General features: G+C 49.4%; 1 protein-coding gene across 3 annotated transcripts; it reads left to right on the forward strand.

Moving 5' to 3' along the window:
- Nucleotides 1-247: 247 nt before the first annotated feature.
- LZTR1 (leucine zipper like post translational regulator 1) lies at nucleotides 248-20,892 on the forward strand. 3 transcript variants are annotated; one of them, XR_014938740.1, is made up of 20 exons: nucleotides 248-448; nucleotides 534-596; nucleotides 1,279-1,335; nucleotides 1,756-1,835; nucleotides 2,106-2,214; nucleotides 2,392-2,475; nucleotides 3,069-3,126; nucleotides 3,241-3,380; nucleotides 3,561-3,762; nucleotides 8,645-8,755; nucleotides 9,008-9,100; nucleotides 9,978-10,073; nucleotides 10,865-11,048; nucleotides 12,481-12,573; nucleotides 14,346-14,502; nucleotides 15,186-15,312; nucleotides 16,370-16,519; nucleotides 16,704-16,809; nucleotides 17,440-17,520; nucleotides 20,103-20,892. XR_014938740.1 is itself a non-coding variant. In XM_015884827.3 (20 exons), the coding sequence occupies exons 1-20, from the start codon at nucleotides 273-275 to the stop codon at nucleotides 20,217-20,219; spliced, it is 2,361 nt and encodes a 786-aa protein (XP_015740313.1). In that variant the 5' UTR covers nucleotides 248-272; the 3' UTR covers nucleotides 20,220-20,892. The 3 variants fall into 3 exon arrangements, 1 of the variants encoding a protein (XP_015740313.1); XM_015884827.3 differs by having other exon boundaries at nucleotides 12,404-12,573; XR_014938741.1 differs by lacking the exon at nucleotides 10,865-11,048 and having other exon boundaries at nucleotides 12,404-12,573.
- Nucleotides 20,893-21,502: the final 610 nt, after the last annotated feature.

Raw genomic sequence — 21,502 nt, forward strand, 5'->3', positions numbered from 1 at the left:
TCTGGACCCTTTCCAAACTCTCCATGTCTTGTTTGTACTGAGGGAGCCCCTTTGGCAGCGTTCAGCCGGACGGAAGGTGAGTGCAATAAATGCTTTTAATGTGTAAAACCGCCTCACTTCTTCACACAGTTGCCGAGCGGCGCTGCGGGGCCTCGAACTCGCGACCTCGAGACCTCGATCCCCTCAGCTCCTCCCGCTGCCGGCAGCAGTGCCAACTTCCGCCCCCGCGCGGTGCACGCTGGGAGCCGTAGTCCTTTGGTGTAGGTGGCGCCATGGCGGCGGCCGGGCCCCCCGCGGGCGGCTCGGGGCGCTCCAAGGTGGCTCCGAGCGTCGACTTCGACCACAGCTGCTCGGACAGCGTCGAGTACCTCACCCTCAACTTCGGGCCCTTCGAGACGGTGCACAGATGGCGCCGCCTCCCGCCCTGCGATGAGTTCGTGGGTGCCCGGTGAGCGGCGGGGCGCTGAGGGGGGCGGTGAGGTGCGGTGTTATGTGGTGATGTGGTGATGAACAGCGCTCCGTGCCGCCCGCAGGCGCAGCAAACACACCGTGGTGGCTTATCGGGACGCCATCTACGTGTTCGGCGGGGACAACGGGTGAGCGGGGAGCGGGGGGAGCGGGGAGGGGAGCGGGGAAGGGATAGGGGTGTGGGGGGGATGTGAGGGGAGCCGGGGGTGGGAGGATGTGGAGGCTGTGTCCAGGTGTGGAGCCCTCAGTACAAGTAAGACATGGAGAGTTTGGAAAGGGTCCAGAGGAGGGACAGGAAGATGATCAGGGGGCTGGAGCACCTCCACTATGAGGACAGGCTGAGGGAGTTGGGTTTGTTCAGCCTGGAGAAGAGAAGGTTGCGGGGTGACCTCATTGCAGCCTTTCAATACCTGAAGGGAACTTACTCCCAGGAGGGGAGTAAACTCTTGGAAAGGGCTGACAATAGCAGGACACGGGGAAATGGTTTTAAGTTAAAAGAGGGAAGATTTAGGTTGGATGTTAGGGGAAAGTTCTTTACTAGGAGAGTGGTTAGGCCCTGGAACAGGCTGCCCAGTGAGGTTGTGGATGCCCCGTCCTTGGAGGTGTTCAAGGCCAGGTTGGACGGGGCCCTGGGCAACCTGATCTAGTAAAGGCGTATGTTTGGTGGCCCTGCCAGGCAGGGGGGTTTGGAACTACATGATCCTTGAGGTCCCTTCCAACCCGGGTCATTCTGTGAGGCTGTGGAGGCTCTGAGGGCCCAGCACAGCAGCGCTGCGGCCGCCTCAGTTCCTGTCCGTTTCCTCCCTGCAGGAAGACGATGCTGAACGACCTGCTGCGCTTCGACGTGAAGGACTGCTCGTGGTGCAGGTGGGACAGGGGAGGCAGCGCTGCTTTCCTCCACGGCAACAGCCCGGCTCTAAAAGCGGGGGACAGAATGCATCCCTCACCCCCAACCAAGGGCTGCTGTGGGGCACGGCTCCGGCCTGGCAGTATAGCTGTGCATGGAGCCATGCAGTGAGTGGGCTGCTGCGGCCCTGAGGGCTGGCAGGGGTGGGCTCTGCTCCCCCATTCTGCACGCTGTGGGCCGTGTTGTCTCTGCACCTCGTTTGGTATCTTTATACACCATCAGATCTTGTGGTACTTCACAAAATCCTGGCTGATGTAGTTAAGGAAAAGCTCGGTGACGGCAGATCGCTTGCAGCAGTTGTGTTGGGTGTCCATCACAGCTTGCAGGGCCTGAAGCACGGCGGGGATGTTTGGTTGTCTGATGTTCTAAATGTCCTGCAGGGCTTTTACCACGGGGACCCCACCTGCACCGCGGTATCACCACTCGGCTGTGGTCTATGGGAGCAGCATGTTTGTGTTCGGTAAGGCAGATGACAGCTCTGTGTTTGGAATAATAGCTGTGCTGGTGCTTTTTTATCTCAAAAGAACATGATGTTTTTAGGGAGCCTCCAAGTGATCAGTGAAAGCACTCAGTAACAAATCCACAGCTGGCTGTGATTCCAGCTTTAGCTTTGAAGCAGAGATGGAGTCTTGGAGCTCATTGTCACAGTGCTTCTGCAGGGGGGAGTGGAGGATCTCCCACCTGTAAGAATTCATGCTGTGGGCTGTCTAACAAAGCTGTCGTTGCCCAGGTGGTTATACTGGAGACATTTATTCCAATTCCAATCTGAAGAATAAAAACGATCTCTTTGAATATAAGTTTGCAACCGGACAGTGGACGGAGTGGAAGACTGAAGGAAGGTAAGGAGATCTGGACAGCTCTGGGATGGAAGCAGGGTGTGATGTTCTGACACACACCCTATGGAAGGTCGCTCTGTGCTCAGGGCTGTGTGAAGGCACAGTTGTGCCCTTCACCTCGTTCAGATCCTCCTCAGGGCAGTTCCCTGGGTGCTGAAGGAATATTCTCCTCCATTGCAGGCTGCCGGTGGCGAGGTCGGCTCACGGTGCCACGGTGTACAGTGAGAAGCTGTGGATCTTTGCAGGATACGACGGCAATGCACGGTGCGTAGAGGGGCTGCTTCCTCCCTGTGCCATCCCAGCCACTGCCATCTCACCTCTGTACAACATGCAGAGTCACTGCAGCATCCCCAGGAGCTCTGCAGAGCAGCACTGGTGCTGAACATTGCATCTTTGCTGATTGCCAGTTGTCTGCGTGGCTGCAAAGATGCCGAGTGATCTTTGAAATCTGGCAGATGAGCGTTTCTTAGAAGGTCTGCAGGCCTTCTGATAGTGCTGAAAACTCACAGAACAAAGCCTGGGGTTTCTTGTTAATGTCCAAGCAGAGCTGCTGTGTGCAGCTGTTGTGTGCAGGTTGCTCGAGGGGTGCTGAGCTGGGCTGAGGTGGTGGTGAAACACCCAGCTGGGGGACAGAAGGATTCTAATAGGGTTTGGGTTTTATGCTGGTGGAGACTCATTCCTTCCAAAGAAGCTGTAGGGAGCTGCTTTGGGATGGGGGACCTCCTGATATCCCTCCCAGCCCTACAGTTCTGTGACTCTGTGCATGCTGAGAACATACAGCCTCTGTTCATTAAACTCCATGATGTAACTCTGGCAAAAACCAGTTTCCAATTGGACTTTTGTGTCTCTTAACACAGGTTGAACGATATGTGGACAATCGGCCTCCAGGACAGAGAGCTGACATGCTGGGAAGAGGTAAGATCTCATTTGGAATGGACCAAATGCTGCTCATGTGCTCTGTCTGCAGATTGTCCTGCAGTGTGTGGCATCGTGCTGCCATGTTTCTGATTGAACATCCTTGTCTTTCAGATTGAACAGAGCGGTGAGATCCCCCCTTCGTGCTGCAATTTTCCTGTGGCTGTATGCAAAGACAAGATGTTTGTCTTCTCGGGGCAGAGCGGAGCGAAGATCACCAACAATCTCTTTCAGTTTGAATTCAAGGAAAAAATGTAAGTGCAGACAGTAACACAGTGCAAAAATCATTCTCCACTTCTTGAGTTGAAGTTGTTGAGAGCAGTGCTGCCTTTCGTGACCTGCATGGCTGGATTAAATAAGACATGGGCTGTGTGGGTGGGACTGTGTAGCTCACTTTGTAATGCTGTTCTCCCTCACCCTGTTTGGTGTCTCAGATGGACGCGGATTCCCACTGAGCACCTCCTGCGGGGCTCCCCCCCACCCCCCCAGCGCCGCTATGGTCACACCATGGTTGCATTTGACCGGCACCTCTACGTGTTTGGTGGTGCAGCGGACAACACGCTGCCCAACGAGCTGCACTGCTATGATGTGGACTCACAGACATGGGAGGTTATCCAGCCCAGCCCTGACAGTGAGGTAAAACATTCAGCTTTCCTTTCTGCCTTTTACTTTCCATCTTGTAATTCAAGTTTTGAGCCAATTGTTACCCAACAGAAATGAGAAACGAAGTCACCCTGTGACAACCATCACAGCTGTGTGATGGGGTGTCAGCGTTGTGCAGTGCTCTGCTCAGAGATGTGCTGGCATTGCAGTGCTGGGTTCGTGCTGCTGGCAGTGCAGTGCCCTCCCAGTGTGCAGAACACAGAAGGCTGTGTGCAGCCTGCACACATACACACACTGCCTGCCTTTGGAACAGCAGGGCTGACTGCATGGGCTCATTCTCATAGATCTCACTGTAAGCCATCTGCAGGTAGTTCAGCTGATGCAGCAGTGTGTTCTGAGTGTTTGTGTTGGCTGCTGTGTGGGGAAGCAGCACTTGGCTTTGTGGTGAGCTGCAGGGATGAAGGCTCTCCATTACACAGGTGATTATTGCATCAGTGAGGATCAAACACAGATCTGAAGATGATGGGAGCCTTCCTCCCACCTTGCTTCCTCGCAGTGCTCTGCGCCCCCCATGAGCTGCTTCCTGAGCCAGGCCCTCCCTGCAGCAGTGCTGCCCACCATTCCCCTGTTGGCATGTAGGGAAAGAATCCATGCAGCCTTTTGTTGAGTTAAAATGTGTTTTCAGCAGCTGGGTTGTGAGGACATGTTTTGTGTTCTGCAATGGGACTCCAGCAGCTCTGCATTATCACTCTGCTGAGCAGCACCACAGCTGGAGCAAACGTGCAAGCAGGTCAGCACCCATCTGACAGCTGGATGCCATTCAGGTTCCTGTGATGCATTTCCTTAATCCTTTCTTCTTTTGCACCGCTTCTGGTGTTAAGTGGGCAGAGTCTGCAGAACCTGAAGAGGGACTGGCACTGATCTCAGTGCCATCACTGGCCTTCTGAAGCCAGGAACAGCATGTGCTTCTGATACTCAGAGCTCTGAACTTTTTGCTTTTCTTCTCTGTTGTAAATCAGCAAGGAGAGAGCTCAGCATGTTGGTGAGCTCCCCTGGCTTTGCTTTGAGGCACAGTGCTGGGGGTGGATCGCTGTGCTGTGCTCTGTGGATGGATCAACTCATCACGTGTGGGTGAGTGCCACGGTCTCCCTGTGCAGAGCAGTTACAACCACTGAGGTATCTTCAGGCAGAAGAGATGTTCTTATGGAACAAAAGCCCAGATTCCATCACTGAATCCCTGACCAGAGCTCACAGCCTTCAGGTGTGGCCTCTGGAGCTGCCATGGTGTCCTATTCTGCTTGAGGAGATGAAATTCAGCACCTCACAGGTGGTTTTATGGTTGTATGTAAAGGAAGCGCAGCATTCAGAGTTGCATCCTCTTTAGAAAGTACCTTTTTAAATCCCGGATCATTGTAGCTGTGACCTTTCCAAGTTTGTGCTCAGCAAACCGGAGAGATGTCTTGAAGAACACGAGATTTATTAAAGAAAAAGGTTAAAGGAATTAAAATGACCGTAATTTGGGTTGTTCCACACCTCGGTTCCTTTCTGTTAAATGCATTCATTTCATTTCTCAGTGATGTTTATTATGGAATTCTCCCCCAAATAAGAGAAGTTTGGGCTTGTGTGGGTGATGGGCAGAGGGTGTTTTGTGTCTGAGGTGCTGCAGCAGAGCAGTGCTACCATGACTCACATTAAGCGGATATAAGGTTTGATATCTGAAAGATAGGAAATGGGATTTTGAATGAGGAGTGGTTGCTCTGCTTTGTCCTTTGGGGACCATTCATTTGTGTTGCATTGTTCAAAACTTTTGTCAATGGCCTTGAAAGAAAACAGGAAATCACAGCTTTCCCCTGATATCTCCTGATTGCCTGTGGTCTTAATGATGAAATCCTCAGTGCTTTGGATTCCTTGTTAAGGTGGGCCCAAGCAAACGGTCTGTTTCAGCAAAGTAACGCATCTAGGAACAGAGAATGTGGTTTTGCTGAATGGTTTCCCTTAAGAAAACCCTTGGAAACAGTGAGTTACAAGCTTTAGTCATTGTGGGTAGCTGAGAAAAGCTCCTTGTAATGGAAAGGGCCTGCAAGTGCTGATGGTATTTTTGGCTGTATGAGCTGACATAGCATAGCATCGTTTAGTAACAAAGATGCATCGCCCCTGTGTTCCTTAGTTTAGCTCCCAGTGTAGTGTGGACCATCTCCTGTGGCACTCTGTGATGTGACTGTGCATCTTGTGATATAACAAGATATATTGTGTTATATCACAGTGACTCCCTGCTGAGTCCTGTAGGAGCTTGTGGTGTTCTTCCTGTTTGAGAGCCTTCTCACTTAAACTGCAGCCCTGCTTAAGCTGTGGCTCTGCATGTGAGCTCTGAGGTGCATCAGAAGCTGCCCCCAACCTAACCCAGGGTTAGGGTTAGGGTAAGTAAGGGTAAGGGTTAGGGTAGGGTTGGGTTTAGGGTTAGGGTAGGGTTGGGTTTAGGGTTAGGGTAGGTTTGGGGTGGGAAATGTTCATTTGGCTTAATGCTGCTTTTGCAGCAATTCAGCTTCATTTGCTGAGGACTTTGAGTAAAGCTGAGTGTTCCTAGTGAGGTTAATACTGAAACCAATGAGTTTATGTGAGGGTTTGCACAGGTTTAATTAAATTAATTTTGATGTAGGTGGAAACAGCCCTAAGTTGGTGCTCAGGGCTCTGATGTCAACTATTTGAATGATTGCTGGCCTGCAGCACAGAGGAGCAGAACTAAGGCACAGCTTTGTGAGCCAAATCAGAGCCCCGAGGAGCACCACAGGATGAGATTTGAGTTTGTGCTGGCTTGAGTGAGTACTGAGATGGGTTCTGGGTGCAAGAAATGCCAAAGGAGTGAGTGCTGAAAGGTGATGTGAGCCATGGCAGCAGTGGTGAGGGGAGGAGGGGTGGCTGATGGGTTCTGCTGTGAAAGTGAAGATCCCATCTTGAGCTCGCAAATCTCGTTAACCTAAAATAGGGAAAGCACTTCAGCAGATGAAGCAGGTCGGTGTGCTGTGAGCACAGTGTGTAACCCAGGGCTGCAGAGATGTCAGGGCTGAAGCGAGGATTCTTTCTGTCAGCACTGCTAATAAAGTAAGGAGATCACAATAACTGGGGGATAAGAATGGGAGCTTTAGGAACCAAATCCATCTGGGGGCAGTGTGTCTCATGTGAGGCTTTGTGCAGCCCTGTGTGTGCTGTGAATAAGATTGAGGATGGCCATTTCCTGGGGTTCCTTTCCCCAACTGGGCTGTGTGCTGCTGTGTGGGCTGAGACTGTTTTTGCAGTGGTTCAGAAAACACAAATGTCAAAAATCCTTCCCAGAAAAGGAGCTCAGATTCCATCCTTCAGCCCTGTGCTGTTCCAGCTGCACTCCCAGCCCTTGGCTGCACGTTGCTGTGCTGCACAACGTGCACAGGTTGGGAGCAGAGGGCTGTGGCTGTGTCTGCTGTTGGAGACCATGAAACTGCAGCACCCTGTGCTGCTGTGCTGGTGCTGGCAGCTTTTGTGGCTCCATTTCAGATTTGTAAATTCTTTGTCACCTTTTACCTCTGCGGAGCCTCCAGGACTGCTGGCCTAGCATTGCACGTATTACTGCATACCTGTTCCATACAAACTGTGCTTGGCTTGCACGTATTCAGCAGCTGGTTTGTCAGCCTGGGAGGTCTCCCAGCAAAGAATTCAAGATAGAGTGGGACTTTCTGGCATCTGGTGTTTGTGGACTGGGGAGCACAGAGCCTGGAGGGCTTCTCTGCAGCTGTTTCCACTCCTGCACTCTACGAACCTTTCTGCTTTTATTCTTTTTGTCTCTGAGTGTCTTCTGGCTGCATTTCTGTGCAGAGCTGCAATGGAGCTGTGGGGCTGCAGAGCTGTGTGAGCTGTGGTTGCAGTGGGAGCTCCATGCTGGCCGAGTTCTGCTCTGATTCCCAAAGCATTTGGCTGCAGAATGTTTTGATGAACTGTGCACGGCCTTCCTGTTTTGTTTCTTTTTCTGGGTTGTCCTTCAATATTTACATCTCTCTTCATACAGAGTTCCAGACTGCAGTACGACTATTTAAAATGACTCACGTTGATTGCTGAAATTAATTAGTGAGTACTGAGGCAAGGTGCTGTTACAGGGCTCTGGTACCAACCATTGCAGATGAAACTCCATTGCTATAGGGTTTCTTACTGAGTGCTGGAGGTAGAAGTGCCGTGACTAGCAAAGCACAGAGTGACTCAGTTATGGATTGCAATGATTCACGTTTCCTTTCTGGCGATGATTGTGAAAACGCTACAGCTGGAAGACAAACAAAGTGTTTTGTAAATGAAAAGGCCGCTTTCTGAACTGCAAATCAATCAGGGTGAGGGAAGAGTTTGAATTAGAAAGCAAGATGAAGAATCACATTCATAAAACCAAATAAAAGAGCAGGGAAATGGCTGAGCTCAGGAGTTGTGCTGCCCAGAAAACACAGCAGCCTGGTGGAACCAGAAGAAACTTGTCACTGCATGAAGGCTGGGTGCCCCATGGGGGTGTGCTGGTTTGTGAGGGCTGCGCCACTGGGTGAAATGTGTGAGCTGGCCCATAGAAGGGCATTGCTGCAGCTCTGAGCCCACAGCTCCTGCAGTGCTATATTTGCTTTGTGGCACAGCGCTTTGGGTGCAGCTTTTGGTTTGTGTGGGCTGTGCTGGGTGAGCCCTGCATGCACACAGGGCTGGCACAATGTGCAGTGGGCAGAAAGTGGCTGTGCCATAGGAGAAAACCCTATGATGCCTGTAGGCATTGCTCTTGGGGTGCACGTGGCTGTGCTGCTTCAGGCTGCACACAGAACATTTTACACCTCTCGCCGTTGATCTCCTACAGATGATTTTTGTCAGAAGAAGAGATGGTTGTATTTATTCCCTCCCCTTTGTCCATTTCTTCCCCCAGTTGCCCAGTGGGCGGCTCTTCCACGCTGCAGCTGTTATCTCAGATGCAATGTACATCTTTGGTGGGACGGTGGACAACAACATTCGCAGCGGGGAGATGTACAGATTCCAGGTGGGTCGGCAGCTTCACACCTCCCCTTCCATTCTGTGCTTGTCCTTCCACATCCAGCTCTGCTTGGAGGCTCCTGTGTGGGCTCACTTTGCCCCCATGGGTTCCTCTGTGCTCCAGACCCAGCTGTCAAACACTGATGGGATAAAACCTTCTGAGAGCCGCTGTCTGAGCAGATGCTGGGATAAGTGCTTTTGGATATGGGTGACTGACACAAACAGGAATGTCTGATGTGGGATTTTATCTTGCTTGCAGTTTTCCTGTTACCCGAAATGCACTCTGCATGAAGATTATGGAAGGCTGTGGGAAAACAGGCAGTTCAGTGACTTGGAGTTTGTTTTGGGAGAGGTGAGTGGGTTTTGGTGTAAGTCACATTGGATTTAATGGGAAGAGAGGGTCCCAACAGGGCTGTGACTGTTTATATAGCACGTGCAAAAAGCAAACCGTGCAGTGATGGTGCCCAGGGAATGTAGCCTGAGGAGCAGCATCATGCTGCAGGTGCCCTGGTTTGCTAAGCTGCACTAATCTGATAACTTCATAAAGGAGAAGGAGCTCTGCGAGTCTGCAGTATGAAAGTGATACAAACCACTGCTGAGCTCTGTGGTCCCAAATGGTTCCTGGAGGAGCAGCTCAGTGCTCTGCAGATCTCCGTATCACCTCCAGAGCCACTTCTTAATTACCAAAATAGAGTGAGGAAAAGCAGCACAGAGGAATAAAAAGAATGTTTTCAATGGAAAAGATGAGAAATTTCAACTCATCTGCTATTTCTCTTAAAAAACTAAAGTAACTAAAGAGTTACTAAAGACCGTACAGAGATCAGATGGGGCTTCAAGAAAAGAACAGATTATGAACCAGTGCAGAATAAATAAATCATGAGGAACAACAGCAATCAAGCAGAGTGTTATTTTGAAAACTACCATTCAAAATGAAATCAGATGCAGTGCTGAGATGCAAGGCCCACAACAGGACCTGTGCAGCAGCTTCTGCTCAGCGACCGTAACAAAGACTTTCCCAAATGGTGTTTGCCATTGCTCAGCCCTTGGGGAAAAGTGGTGTTGAATTTCACCTGGATGTGAGGAGCAGATGCAGGGCTGCCTTTCATTCTAACTTGCAGTAAATGTTTGGTGATCTGGAGTACAGCCCGGGTTGCTGCTGCTGCCATCTGCCGCCTCTGTGTGATCTGGGAATTAATGTCTGATGGGTGTTCTGCTCCTTCCTTTGGCAGAAGGAGGAGCGGGTCCGAGGACACACCGCGATTGTGACGGCTCGCTGTAAGTGGCTGAAAAAGAAAATCATGCAGGCAAGGGAGAGGCTGAAACAGGTGAGCGTCCATGAGAAGTCAGTGCGGTGAGGTGATGCTTACTGTGCTCTGTTGGGGAAATCAGGTTGCTAGGAAGAAAACAGTATCTGCTGGGACAGATGTAGGATCCTAAGATGCTCTTGGGCCTGTAAAATAAAGAGGATAATTAGACAGATTAGAGGGAAGGTAGGATTAAGGTTTTGAGGCTGGCTGCCTTTTACCTCAATACTACGTGATTTTTCTGCAGTTTGGAGCATTATCCATCAGCTTTACTCACAGCTTCTCACCAAAAACTTGCTGTTGTCCTTCAGCATGTGGTAGCACACTACCTACAGTGAGACATATGGATGTCTCATTGCTCTGCAGTTCATTGCTTAGCCACCCCACAGCTTCATCTTCACCAGGAAAGGCTGTCAGAGCAAAACTTGGAAGTAACAGAGCGGCTTAAAATACTGTTGTGCAGCACTTGAGCTCTGCCATTGCAATGCAGGGATCTGTGGAACTTGCTTCTGCACCTTTCTTCTGCCTTGTCCAAGTAGAGATGCTGTCTCTGTTGGGACAGAATGTGAGCTCAGTGAAATTCATTCACTGATCCAGGTGTTCATTTTTGTTCCCATCCATGTTTGTCACATGGCATGGAACAAACAGGAATTGTAGTGCACGTGGACTACTTGTTATCTTGGGCATAACTTTGAAGATAATGAGGTCTTTGGATAACTGTGCAATGATGAGAAGGGTCTTTGGTTTGATAGTAATCTGTGGTGCTAATGCAGCCTTGTTGCCATGCTGGAGTGTTTTTCCTGTCTCACTAGAAATCGAAGCAAGACATTGAAGATGAGGGACACGCAGCGTGTCAGAAGGATGGCATTGGTGGCAACGTCAAACTGTGCCGCCTGCAGCCGCTGCTGGAAGTGCCCATCCGAGAGGCTGAAGCGCAGCCCTTCGAGGTGCTCATGCAGTTTCTGTACACAGATAAAATAAAATACCCTCGCAAAGGTAGGGCAGCAGGATAAGCACTGACAGCAAACGTTTTTTTGCTATTGTTTGGTCCATTGCAAACTAGGGCTGCACTGAAAGGCCAAGAAAGCCAGTATCTATCATCTCTTCTAAATGCCCAGACAAGGGAGTGCCTCAAGAAGTCCATTAGATGCACACATTGAAGATCCCTGTGTTATTAAGCAGTTGGAGGCCAGGAGGTAATTGCCAGAGATCTCTCAGCTCCAGCACAGCAAATCTGACTCCTGGCCCTGGTACAGTGCTGTTGTGCTGTGAGATTGGCAGTGGGGCACCCAGAGGGAACTCCAGCTGGGGGAGGAAAGGGAGCTGAGGCTGCACAGCACAGGTGTTCAAATGGAGGTGCATCAGCTCTAACACTGGAATCTTTGCTTCAGCTTTGGTTTGAGATCTTTCTATTCTAGAAAAGATCATCTTCAGTAAAATATTAATTTGTATGCAGTTGTTCCAAAGCTTTCCCTGCAAAGCTTAATTAATGAGGATGAGGGAACCTCCTTACTGGCTTCTGCTGACATTACCAGACCCAGCTCTCAGCTGTTCCCCTAATCCTCGGTGTGTTCCTTGCAGGAAGGTTCAGACCAAAGGAGGATTATCACACCCAGCTTCTCCCTTTGTTGCAGCAGGTTGCCCTCCCCCCTGGCCTCCCCAGTTCTCCCCAGTGTTTACCTCTCTGCAGCTTTACCAGTCTGCTGGGATCCTCCCAAGCTCCCACCCTGACTTTGTGTATTCCTGTCTGCTCCTGGGTTCAGGGGGCATTGCCCTGGGGGATCCTCTGTGCTGAGCTAATGGCACTTGGCACGCCTATCAAATGGGATTTTCCTTATTAGACACTGGGAAGCCAAATAGCATGCAAGAAGGCTTTTCTCTGTCAAAATGTAGCTACAGCAGATGGTCAGAGATCCCCTGTGAGGAAAGCAAAGACTGGAGGGTTATTTCTGGAGGCGATGTCTCAATGGCCCCATTGCAGTGGTCAGCCCAGGCCCCACAGCCCCTCTGTGCTGTGTAACCTCAGCTTCTAGGCTGACCTCTGGTCTGTACGTGTCCCATAACTGTCTGCATGTGCTTGAAAAACATTGGCCCAGAAACTCATTCAAGGTGGCTCTTTTACACCTCCATTTTGAGAGATCACTTCTTTCTTATTTTCAGTATCCGCCCTTGGTTTAATCTGGGCAGCAGTGGAACTTTTTATTCTCCATAGACACACTCTTCCAATTGCTGCCCATCGCGCTGTTCTGAACGCTCGGGTTGAGTCAGAAGAAATGCTTGGAGAAAGTTTCTCCTTTTGTTCGGTGAACTCTGGTGCCATGGAAAAGGGCTTTTCTCTCTCGTGCTTTCAGGCCATGTGCAGGATGTGTTGCTCATTATGGATGTGTACAAACTAGCCTTAAACTTCAAACTCTCTCGCCTGGAACAGCTCTGCCTTCAGTATATTGAAGCATCTGTGGATCTGCAGAATGTGCTCATTGTGTGTGAAAATGCTAACAAGCTTCAGCTGGATCAGCTCAAGGTAATCGCATTTTGCATACAAAGTAACTGATAAGAAATTAAAGACAATTTTGATGTAATTAATGTTTTGCAAAAGCTTGTCAGCTTTGCAAATTCGGTTCTCCCCTATAATTACGGCTGCCTGAGTTTGTGTCGGTGTGGATTGTACTGCAGGAGCTTGTGAATATTATACAGGCTTTTTCAATGAGTGATAGTTTTGCATGTCTGTCCTGGAAGATAGAGAGGGCAGAGTGACTTTGTCTCTTCCCCATTTGACTCTCACTGTAGTGAGATGGAAGCAGTGCATTTTCTGGTCACGGGGTTTAATGCTGAGCCTGTTAATGTGTTCTTTCACCTGATCTGATGGAAAACCAAACTCAGTTCTTAGACCTTTGATCTGAAAATCAGTGTTGGCAGCTCTCTGTATGGTGGGACTCTGAGGCGCTTGCTGAAATGCAGAGCTGATACCCACAGCCTTCAGACCGTGCTCTTGCTGCTGTGATCCCACCAAGAGTTACCAGAGCCAGTTCTGCTTCCAGCTGCAGAGAAGCAGCTCTCCACCCAAGACCAGCAATACATGCAAAATCACACAGTGCTGACTGGGACAGCTTGTGCAGAACAGGCCAGAGAGCTGATGCTTACAGCCAGAGTGGGGTTATGCAAACCGGTGTGCATCGGCACTTCCTTGGGCACTGTGCACTGGATGTGGGCAAAGGAGAGGCATCCAGGAGCACAGCAGTCAGCAGCAGTTACGTGCATGCTGGCACAGCCCTTGGTGCGTAGGACTGTGGAGCATCTCAGCACTGATGGATGCATTGCCAATGACAGCAGGTCAGCAGGCTGCATGGCTGCCAGCAGGGCAACAGGGGCTCTTCCACAGTGCTCCACTCGGTCAGGATGCTCTTGGGTTGGCATCCTGGTTCTCAGTGCCCAGTGCTCCTTGTGGCTGAGTGCCATCTGCACGAGGCTGCTCTTCCTGGCATCCCAGGCTTTATTTAAAGCATGGTTTCCGATGGGTCCCACACAGATCCTTGTAGATAGCAGCTGAACTCACTGTGACACAAAATGGAAATTAGTAATTATTCCTTGGCCTAATTTTGGACTCACCTTATGGTGAGCTGGTACAGATTACATTTTTTTTGCTTATTTAAATATCCTGAGGGAAAGCCTTGGTTTGCACTGCCAAATGGGCTGCTTTTTTTTTGTCATTCCCTTCACCGTTCAGCATTAGGTCTGGTTCATTTGTTACCTTTCTCCCACGTGGATTTTTGTAGCAGATTTGGCACATGAGAGCCTGCAAGGTCTCTTTCAGACTGTTTGCAGCCCTGTCAGGAGAGGTTGGGCAAAGTCTACACCATTTCCTGGAAATCCTTCAAGCTCCTTGTACCATTACTGAGTAGTATTGAAGAGTTAAGATCTCTCCACCCTTCTGATTAGATGTTGGGTTCTAATCATGGAAAGCACTGCTGTGTAGGAGCAACCAATCTCAGTTTGCTTCATCTCCTGAGCTTCCTATTTTAGAAATCATCAGAGCAGCCAGATGGGAATCAATTAATCTTTTCCTCGTTATTTCTTAATGGGGTTTTTCTTAATATGTAGAACTGTCCTGCATCTCCTGTTCAGGTTAGGAGCTGAGGTGGTCGCTTCGTAAGGAGAAGCTCTGGCAATTCCAGTGCTGGGATCCATGGGCAGAACTCAGGAAAAGGCTGGCTGTTACCCAGCATGACACGGATGTTCTATAGAGTGACTTCATGCAAGAAACAGTAATTATTATTATTACTCTTCTGTTTAAAGGAACACTGCCTGAACTTTGTGGTGAAAGAGTCACATTTTAATCAGGTCATAATGATGAAGGAGTTTGAGCATCTTTCTTCATCCCTCATAGTGGAGATTGTCCGGAGGAAGCAGCAGCCTCCTGTTCGAACACATTCCGACCAGCCACTTGACATAGGTAACTGTTGTGCCTTACTGAGTTATCAGCTGTGGGGCTTTGATTGCTGGGGGTTTGCTCAGTCTAGGAGGTGGCTTAAGGGGGAGGCTGCTGCAGAGCTGCAGTTCTTCATCTGGTAGAACTGCTGTGGGCTGCATCCCAGGCTAAGGCAGAACAGCCCATTTCTTTCCCCTCTGAGCTTCAGTCTGAGTATTGTCCCCACTGCAATAGGTGAAAAATCACATTAAATGTTTTCACGTTCTTCTCACAGCATAATATCCTGATTGTGATCAGAGGGACGAGGCAGAAGGAATTGAAAGACATGTTAAAAAAGGGTTAAAAGAAAAGGCAGTAGGCCTTCAGTTTAAGTGGGGTAGAAGGTAACCAAGCTGTAGGTTTTCATCTCCTTTGGTGGGGGGCTGGCAAAGAGGAGTGGGAGGAAAAATGGAGTGTAGGAAAAAAAGTGGACTATAGAATGCACCTTTTAGTGCTTTGCCCAGGGCATGGCAGAGCTGCTGGGTATGTCTCTGAGATGGGCAGTAATGTGATGCGGAAGGATGAAGCTCCTTTTGCTGCAGGATGGGGTGGAAGGGCCTGGTTGCTGCTCAGCCCAGGGGTACCAAACGAAGGAGGGCATGGAAAGAGGGCATGGCACCTACACAGCTGGAACTGCAGTGTCTCACTATTTCTGTGTTGACTTTCAGGAACTTCTTTAATTCAGGACATGAAGGCTTACCTGGAAGGAGGTGGGATTGAATTCTGTGATATCATCCTTCTCTTGGATGGCCACCCACGGCCAGCCCACAAGGCTATCCTTGCAGCCCGCTCCAGGTGAGTCTCTGTTCATTACAACCACTGAAGTTATTGCATGTGTAGAACTCTGCACTTTGCAGCTGCTGGGGCAGCTTGTTTCTTGTAGAGGCCGGGGAGGAGCTTTGTACCCACATATGGTGTAAGTTGCAGCTTTGCTCCTTAAGTGTCATAAAGCACAATGATGAAATATTTTTCAATTTGATACCCAGCAGGGGAAGAGAGGAGGAAATGAAAATGGTAGAGACTCTCTGGAGGGTTTGTAAGCATAGAAAGTGCACTACAAGAGAAAGGAGCTGTAAAATCACAAGAAGGAAAAGTGGTGTTGAGCATAAAGTGAAGTGGGAAGCAGCACATGTCCACTGAGCTCAGATGGAGATCTGATGGTGAACATTCATCTCAAACCATGTGAAATCTGAGTCTGTTTCTCACCTATTGTTATGAATGGGCTTGGGGAAAAAATGGTGCAGAACAGAGAGTAGATTGTTCCCATGCTTTGCTGCAGAGCCAAGTCGCTCACGTTGCAGTGAGGTTCTCCCTCCACTACACTGGGGTTGAGTGGGTTTACCACTGGCATGTGTGCTCTGTATACCTGCACCTTTATGCCCGTGTGACGTTAAACATCTGCGTAACATTTCTATTTCAGATACTGTCTCAGTTTCTTCATAGTCCCAGTCATGATCTTTAGTATTATTACTGTAGTATTATACCAGAAACATTTCACAGCTCTGTAGAAGGAGCCCTGTGTGATTGGCAGTCACAGCCTGTGGATAGCAAAGAGGTTCATAATGCTTTCAGCTTTCTGCTGGGATTAATGCAAATTAGACAGCAATCTAAGCAGTGTGTGTCCCAATTCTTAGGAAAGGGAGCCAAAGTTCAGGTAGTGCTGATGGGAGATGGGGGTTAAGCCTGGAGTATTACAGACATACGAGGCACAGCTCAGCCATGTTTTTGCCTGGGTTACCTCCTGCTTTTGTATCTTGAGGGCTGCAGTGCTTAACAGCTGCTTCTAAACAGCACTGACTTAAACCACCCCTGTGCAGAATGCTTTATGTTACTCTTACTTCCTTTTTTCCAGTTACTTTGAAGCCATGTTCCGTTCTTTCATGCCAGAAGACGGGCAGGTGAATATTTCTATAGGTGAGATGGTTCCCAGCAAACAAGCGTTTGAATCCATGCTTAGATATATTTATTATGGAGAAGTCAACATGCCTCCTGAAGACTCCCTGTATCCTTAAATCTGAAGCATCTGTATGAGGTGCACATACAGTGACTCAGCTCTGGTTTGCTGGCTGCAGGCTGGGGATGGTCAGGGCTGCATTAACAGCAAGAGCTGCGTTTCAGCCTCTGTCTGTGTGCACCACCAGTGCTGTTTCTTTGCTGTACGTTTTTTCCCTTAATGAGATTAACAGCTACCTCTTTGCTGCACCTTACTATTACGGCTTCTCCAACAACAGACTGCAAGCATACTGCAAGCAGAATCTGGAAATGAATGTCACGGTGGAGAACGTGCTCCAGGTAATTGCCATCAGCGAGCTTTAATTAGCTGCTTCACTTTCATACAGGAAAGCCTGAGGGTCTGAACCACAGGGTGTGGGGTTTATTCTTTCTCCATCGAGCAGCATTGCCCTGTGTCTGAAGGCTTATTCCCATCCTGTGGGGTAAACGTGGCACTGCCAGTGCTGGGCTCAGAGCTGTACCTTCTTTTCAATAGTAACCAAAGCAATGGTGTGCAGGTGACATTACTCTTGTTTTAACAGCACTGCTGATCTGGCAACAAAGTTTAAGGCAGCAGAAGTACTCTGTGATAGCAAAGCCATCTGCGTGGTAGGAAACAGAGCCCTCTGCAACGTGAGCAGAATCAAACCCTGCCCAGACTGCTTCTGGCTCCTGCCCACAGCAGTCTCACTGCAGCACCTCAGGGAACCCGGCTCTGAAACTGATCTGCAGTTTCCTCTCATGAAGACTGCACACATCTTAGATGCAAAGTTTACCTCTGATTAGTTTAGAAAAGATTTGGGTTTGTAATGAAAACCATCGATGTTTCTGTAGCTCGGAGGAATTCTCTCCTATGAGTCAGAGCAGTGTTTGTGTGCTGTACGTCTGAGCAACACACAAGGAAAGATCTTACTTTTGCTTTTGCTGTAGATTTTGGAGGCAGCTGACAGGACCCAGGCGCTGGACATGAAGAGGCACTGCCTGCACATCATTGTTCACCAGTTCACCAAGGTTGGTTGCATCTTTTCTGGGGCTTTTGAGAGCTGCTGTCCTCTGTCACTGCGTTGGTTAAAGACACATTAACATAGGAATCCATTTCATTCTCCCTCATGTGAGACAGCTTGAGACATGGCTGCATGTCCTTGGCACTTGCTGACGAGTCTGCTAGGCATGCTTCTCACATGAACAATAAATAAAAGACTAGAATATCCTAGTCTGGAAATGCAAAGACCTTCTAAAACAGAATCGCTTCCATTTCCACTTGTTTCCAATTTTGTGCCATGCAATCATTGGGTTTTTGTGCATACAAGAAGATAAGCTTGGCATGGATTGAGTGTGTGCACATTTCTCCTTCAGTAGTAGCTACGAGTGTGCTGGGCACAGTTCTGCTGAAGCATTCTCCATTGATGGGAGTGCAGGAATCATGTGCTCAGAAGGCAGATGAGCGTGGCCTGGCTGGGCTCATTGTGGTTTCCATGTCTGGATGCATGGCTGATAGGAAGAGTCACAAGTCTGGCGTGCTGATATTTCCATCCACGCTGGGGAGAATGAGGGGATTGTCATCATGTTGTTCATATGGGAGAGGATCCCTCCGTGAGTCTCCCAGCTCATTGCACAACTGTTAGCAATGCTGACATTTGGAGGTAAATCATAGAGACTGTGAACTAGGATTTCTGGGTGCCCCATACCTACTGATTCCATGGGTAGTGCTCAGGTAGGGGTCTGTCTTCTGTATGTTTAATCTCCCAGTCCTTCTGTTGATGCCTGAAGTTTGAAAAGCACTGCTATGTCCAGATGGCATCTAAAGGTTGGACATTCAGAGGGGTATTCAGCTTCTTTGTTTAATCCCTCAGTCACTTGAACTCAGTGCACTGTACATCCAGAAATCACTTAGAGTGCATAAAAAGCTTTGAGAGTAGAATGAACATCCAGGAGTCCCAAAGCTGCTCGAGGGACCTCAGCACGAGGCTGCAGCCCTGCCTTTGTGTGCTGTGTTTTCTTCTGGTCCCCCAGTCCTGCAGAGGGGCACAGCTCAGTGTGGCTCCCACTGCACATAGCCCAGGGGCTGGGATGGCTTCTTGGCTTTGGGGCAACACACTGCAATCCCTGAGAGCTGAAATGCTGGGCTGTCTGCTTCCCAATGGAGGCCACAGGAAGGCAGACAGGTTGGAGCGATGCTCACTGGAATGTGCTGAGGGAAACAAATATTGCAACATATCAGGAAAAAGAGAACCTGAAGTGCAGGGTGTTACTCAATTGTGTTCATCATCACCAGTCAGAATACGTAGAGATGTTTCATATTCAAACTGTTGCCTGTTAGAACAGCATTCATCAAAATGTGGCTGGGAGGCTGTCAAGCAGATGTGCAAGAAATGGTAATCATGCAATGTTTGTGTTTGGCTTGAGGAGCTCTGGTGTGTGATTTTTGGCCCAGCGCTTTGTGGCTGGGCAGGAATGCCTGCTGCTCTGCTCCTTTGCACGCCGCAGACTCTGAAAGGTGATTTGTTCCCTCTGTGTGAGCCCAGCTGGGCAGTGAGGCTCAGACGGGCTGCTGTGAGCTCCCCATCCCCACCTTGGTTTGCACTGTCCTTGATTTAAAGCACAAAAGAGTTTTCCCCACAGTGAGAACTCCAATGGAAGAGCTGTTCCCTGAGGTTCACTCCCTGGGGCACTGTGTATGCAGGTGTTTGTGTGTCAGCTCTATGCCAAAGCCCCAATAAAAGTGCTGCTCTGAAATGTCTGTCTGTGCTCTGACACCAGCCCCGATCTGCTCCTACCACTGCAGGGCCCAATTCCCACCAGGGCTATGAGTGTCTCTTTGCTCCCAGGGCTTTGCCCTCAGGCATTGTTGCTCTGTGCTCTCTCTGAAGATGTTCTCAGCAGTTTCCCTCCTGGGTTTCAGGAGATGCTCAGAACATCTCCATGGATTGTGGCAGGAGAGCTGCGTGCACTGAGGTGATGGATGGTGTCAGTGATGCAGGCAGGGCTGTGGGCAGTGTCTGCTGCCAGGGCTTGACGTGGCGCTGATAACCACAGGAGCAGGGATTGCTGGCATGAAGAAGGCAGAGCTGTGTCCAGGACCATACAGATTGCTGGAGATTCACATGCATTTGATGTGGCACAGGTTTCAATTGGCTGCTGCTCCTGCGTGGGCTGTGGGAGGCATTAAAGCAGAACCCACGTGGCTCTGCTCTGAGGTATCACAGCTCTGGGTGTGATGAGATCCCATCCTCTGTTGGTTCATATGATCTGAAGGACAGGAGACAAACAGACTTCAAAGCTGAATGCTGTGCCTGGTGCTGCTTTTAGAGAGTGCCTCATTTGCATCCAGTAACAGCAGAATTGTCGTTATGAGCAGTAATTACTGTTTTCTTGTGCTGGGATCAGCATTTCTGCTGTGCTCCCCTCCCTTTCCTGTGCACTAATGGGAAGTGGTGTGGGCTGTGTCCTGCTGCACAGCTGTGGTTCCACACCTCACATTGACCTGAGTGGGGCGGCGGGGAGCTAATACAGCAGCACATCAGCTGCCATTTGGGGAGGGTTTTAATTTCTTGGTTATTTTTTTTTCTGTTCTGTTTTTCTTTTCCTTGAAGGTCTCCAAGTTGCCAAACCTCCGCTCCCTGAGTCAGCCACTCCTCCTTGACATCATAGAGTCCTTAGCTAACCACATCTCAGACAAGCAGTGCGCAGAGCTGGGCTCAGACATTTGACATGCTTTGCTAATGGGACTGCCCGTTTCTTCCTCCAAACAAAGCCGTACCGCTCTGTGGCTGCTTTTCACTCCTTTCCCATTCCGTGCTGAGCTGCTCACAGTGTCTCTGCAGTGTAGCAGGCAGCCAAGAGGAACATGAACAACTGGCACTGTGTGGGTGTGCTTGGTTTGTACCTCCATGGAGAAGGGTTTGGTCTCTGCTACACAGATGTAATGCTGAAACCATTAAGGAAACGAATCCATCCCAGGTGGTTCTGAGGGCTTTCCCAATCCCACTGTTAACTTTTATAGCAGCCCTGAGTAAAAGAGTCATTCTTATGTTGAAGATGTATTTAAAACAAACAATATTAAACTAACTGCACCTGAAACAGGAGCGGGCTGCGAATGGAAGTCAGGCATAACACTAGTGGAAGCAGAGCACGGTTTCAGCAGGGATGCTGGTGTTGGACCAGGATGGAGTGACTTTTTGGGGACTCCCCATGGCGTGGATTAAAAGCTAAGCCCTTTTGCAACTGCCTTGATTGGTGGGCTGCAGAAAGAGCAGGTCTGTGCTCTGCTGCAGGTCAGACTAGAAGATTACAGTCCTTCCTGACCATCAAATCCATTAATCCTATCTCACTAAGCCTTTCTAAATCAATATATGAATAAAGAGTTAATGTCTCCTGCCTGCATTACATGATTGACTTGGCATTCGTTTTGGAAAAAAATTAAGCAAAAAGAACTCTTGGCTTAATGAAGGTCCCTTCGTTAAAAATAAGTACCTGTGCTCCATCTTGTTTCTGATTTTAAGCTCAAGGTCTTGGTTAGTTGTTGCCTTTGCAGGAAGATGGATGGAAGCAGAGCATCGTTCCCATCAGTCCCAGTCCAGAATGGGCAACACAGCCCAGCAGCTCTGAACCCAGAGTGTGCACATGTGTGTGTGTGTGTGTGCTATGCTGGGGGCACCAAAGGGCATTGGGGACCACCTGGTCTCCCCAGCTGATGGGTTTGCTGGTGTGAGTCAAATAACAGGTGGCAGATAAATGAGATCCAAGCACTCTCCAATGTGGGGGATTGTTTCCAGGTGCTTTGAAGTCCCCAGCCAGGGGTTGTGTTCATTGTACCAACGATTGCTGGGCAAGCAGACGATGTGCCCTCAGAGGGAGGTTCTAAACCACAACCCACGATGATCCCAGGAGGTGTTTGCAGCAATGCTGAATCCACTCGGGGACAGCAGCTTTCCAAACGTGCACAGCCTGGTAAGAAAGAGCCAGGTGACCTAAGAAAGAGCAGTAACAACCT

The sequence above is a fragment of the Coturnix japonica genome, chromosome 38, assembly GCF_054131305.1.
Source record: "Coturnix japonica strain WE chromosome 38, WE-NBRP24, whole genome shotgun sequence".
Taxonomy (NCBI): domain Eukaryota; kingdom Metazoa; phylum Chordata; class Aves; order Galliformes; family Phasianidae; genus Coturnix; species Coturnix japonica.

Bases quoted from the DNA above. Each gene is read 5' to 3' on its own strand.
- LZTR1 (XM_015884827.3), top strand. From the start codon at position 273: ATGGCGGCGGCCGGGCCCCCCGCGGGCGGCTCGGGGCGCTCCAAGGTG. The intron at 2,476-3,068 runs GTGCGTAGAGGG...CTCTTAACACAG, and splicing joins GGATACGACGGCAATGCACG to GTTGAACGATATGTGGACAA. The intron at 3,763-8,644 runs GTAAAACATTCA...TTCTTCCCCCAG, and splicing joins AGCCCAGCCCTGACAGTGAG to TTGCCCAGTGGGCGGCTCTT.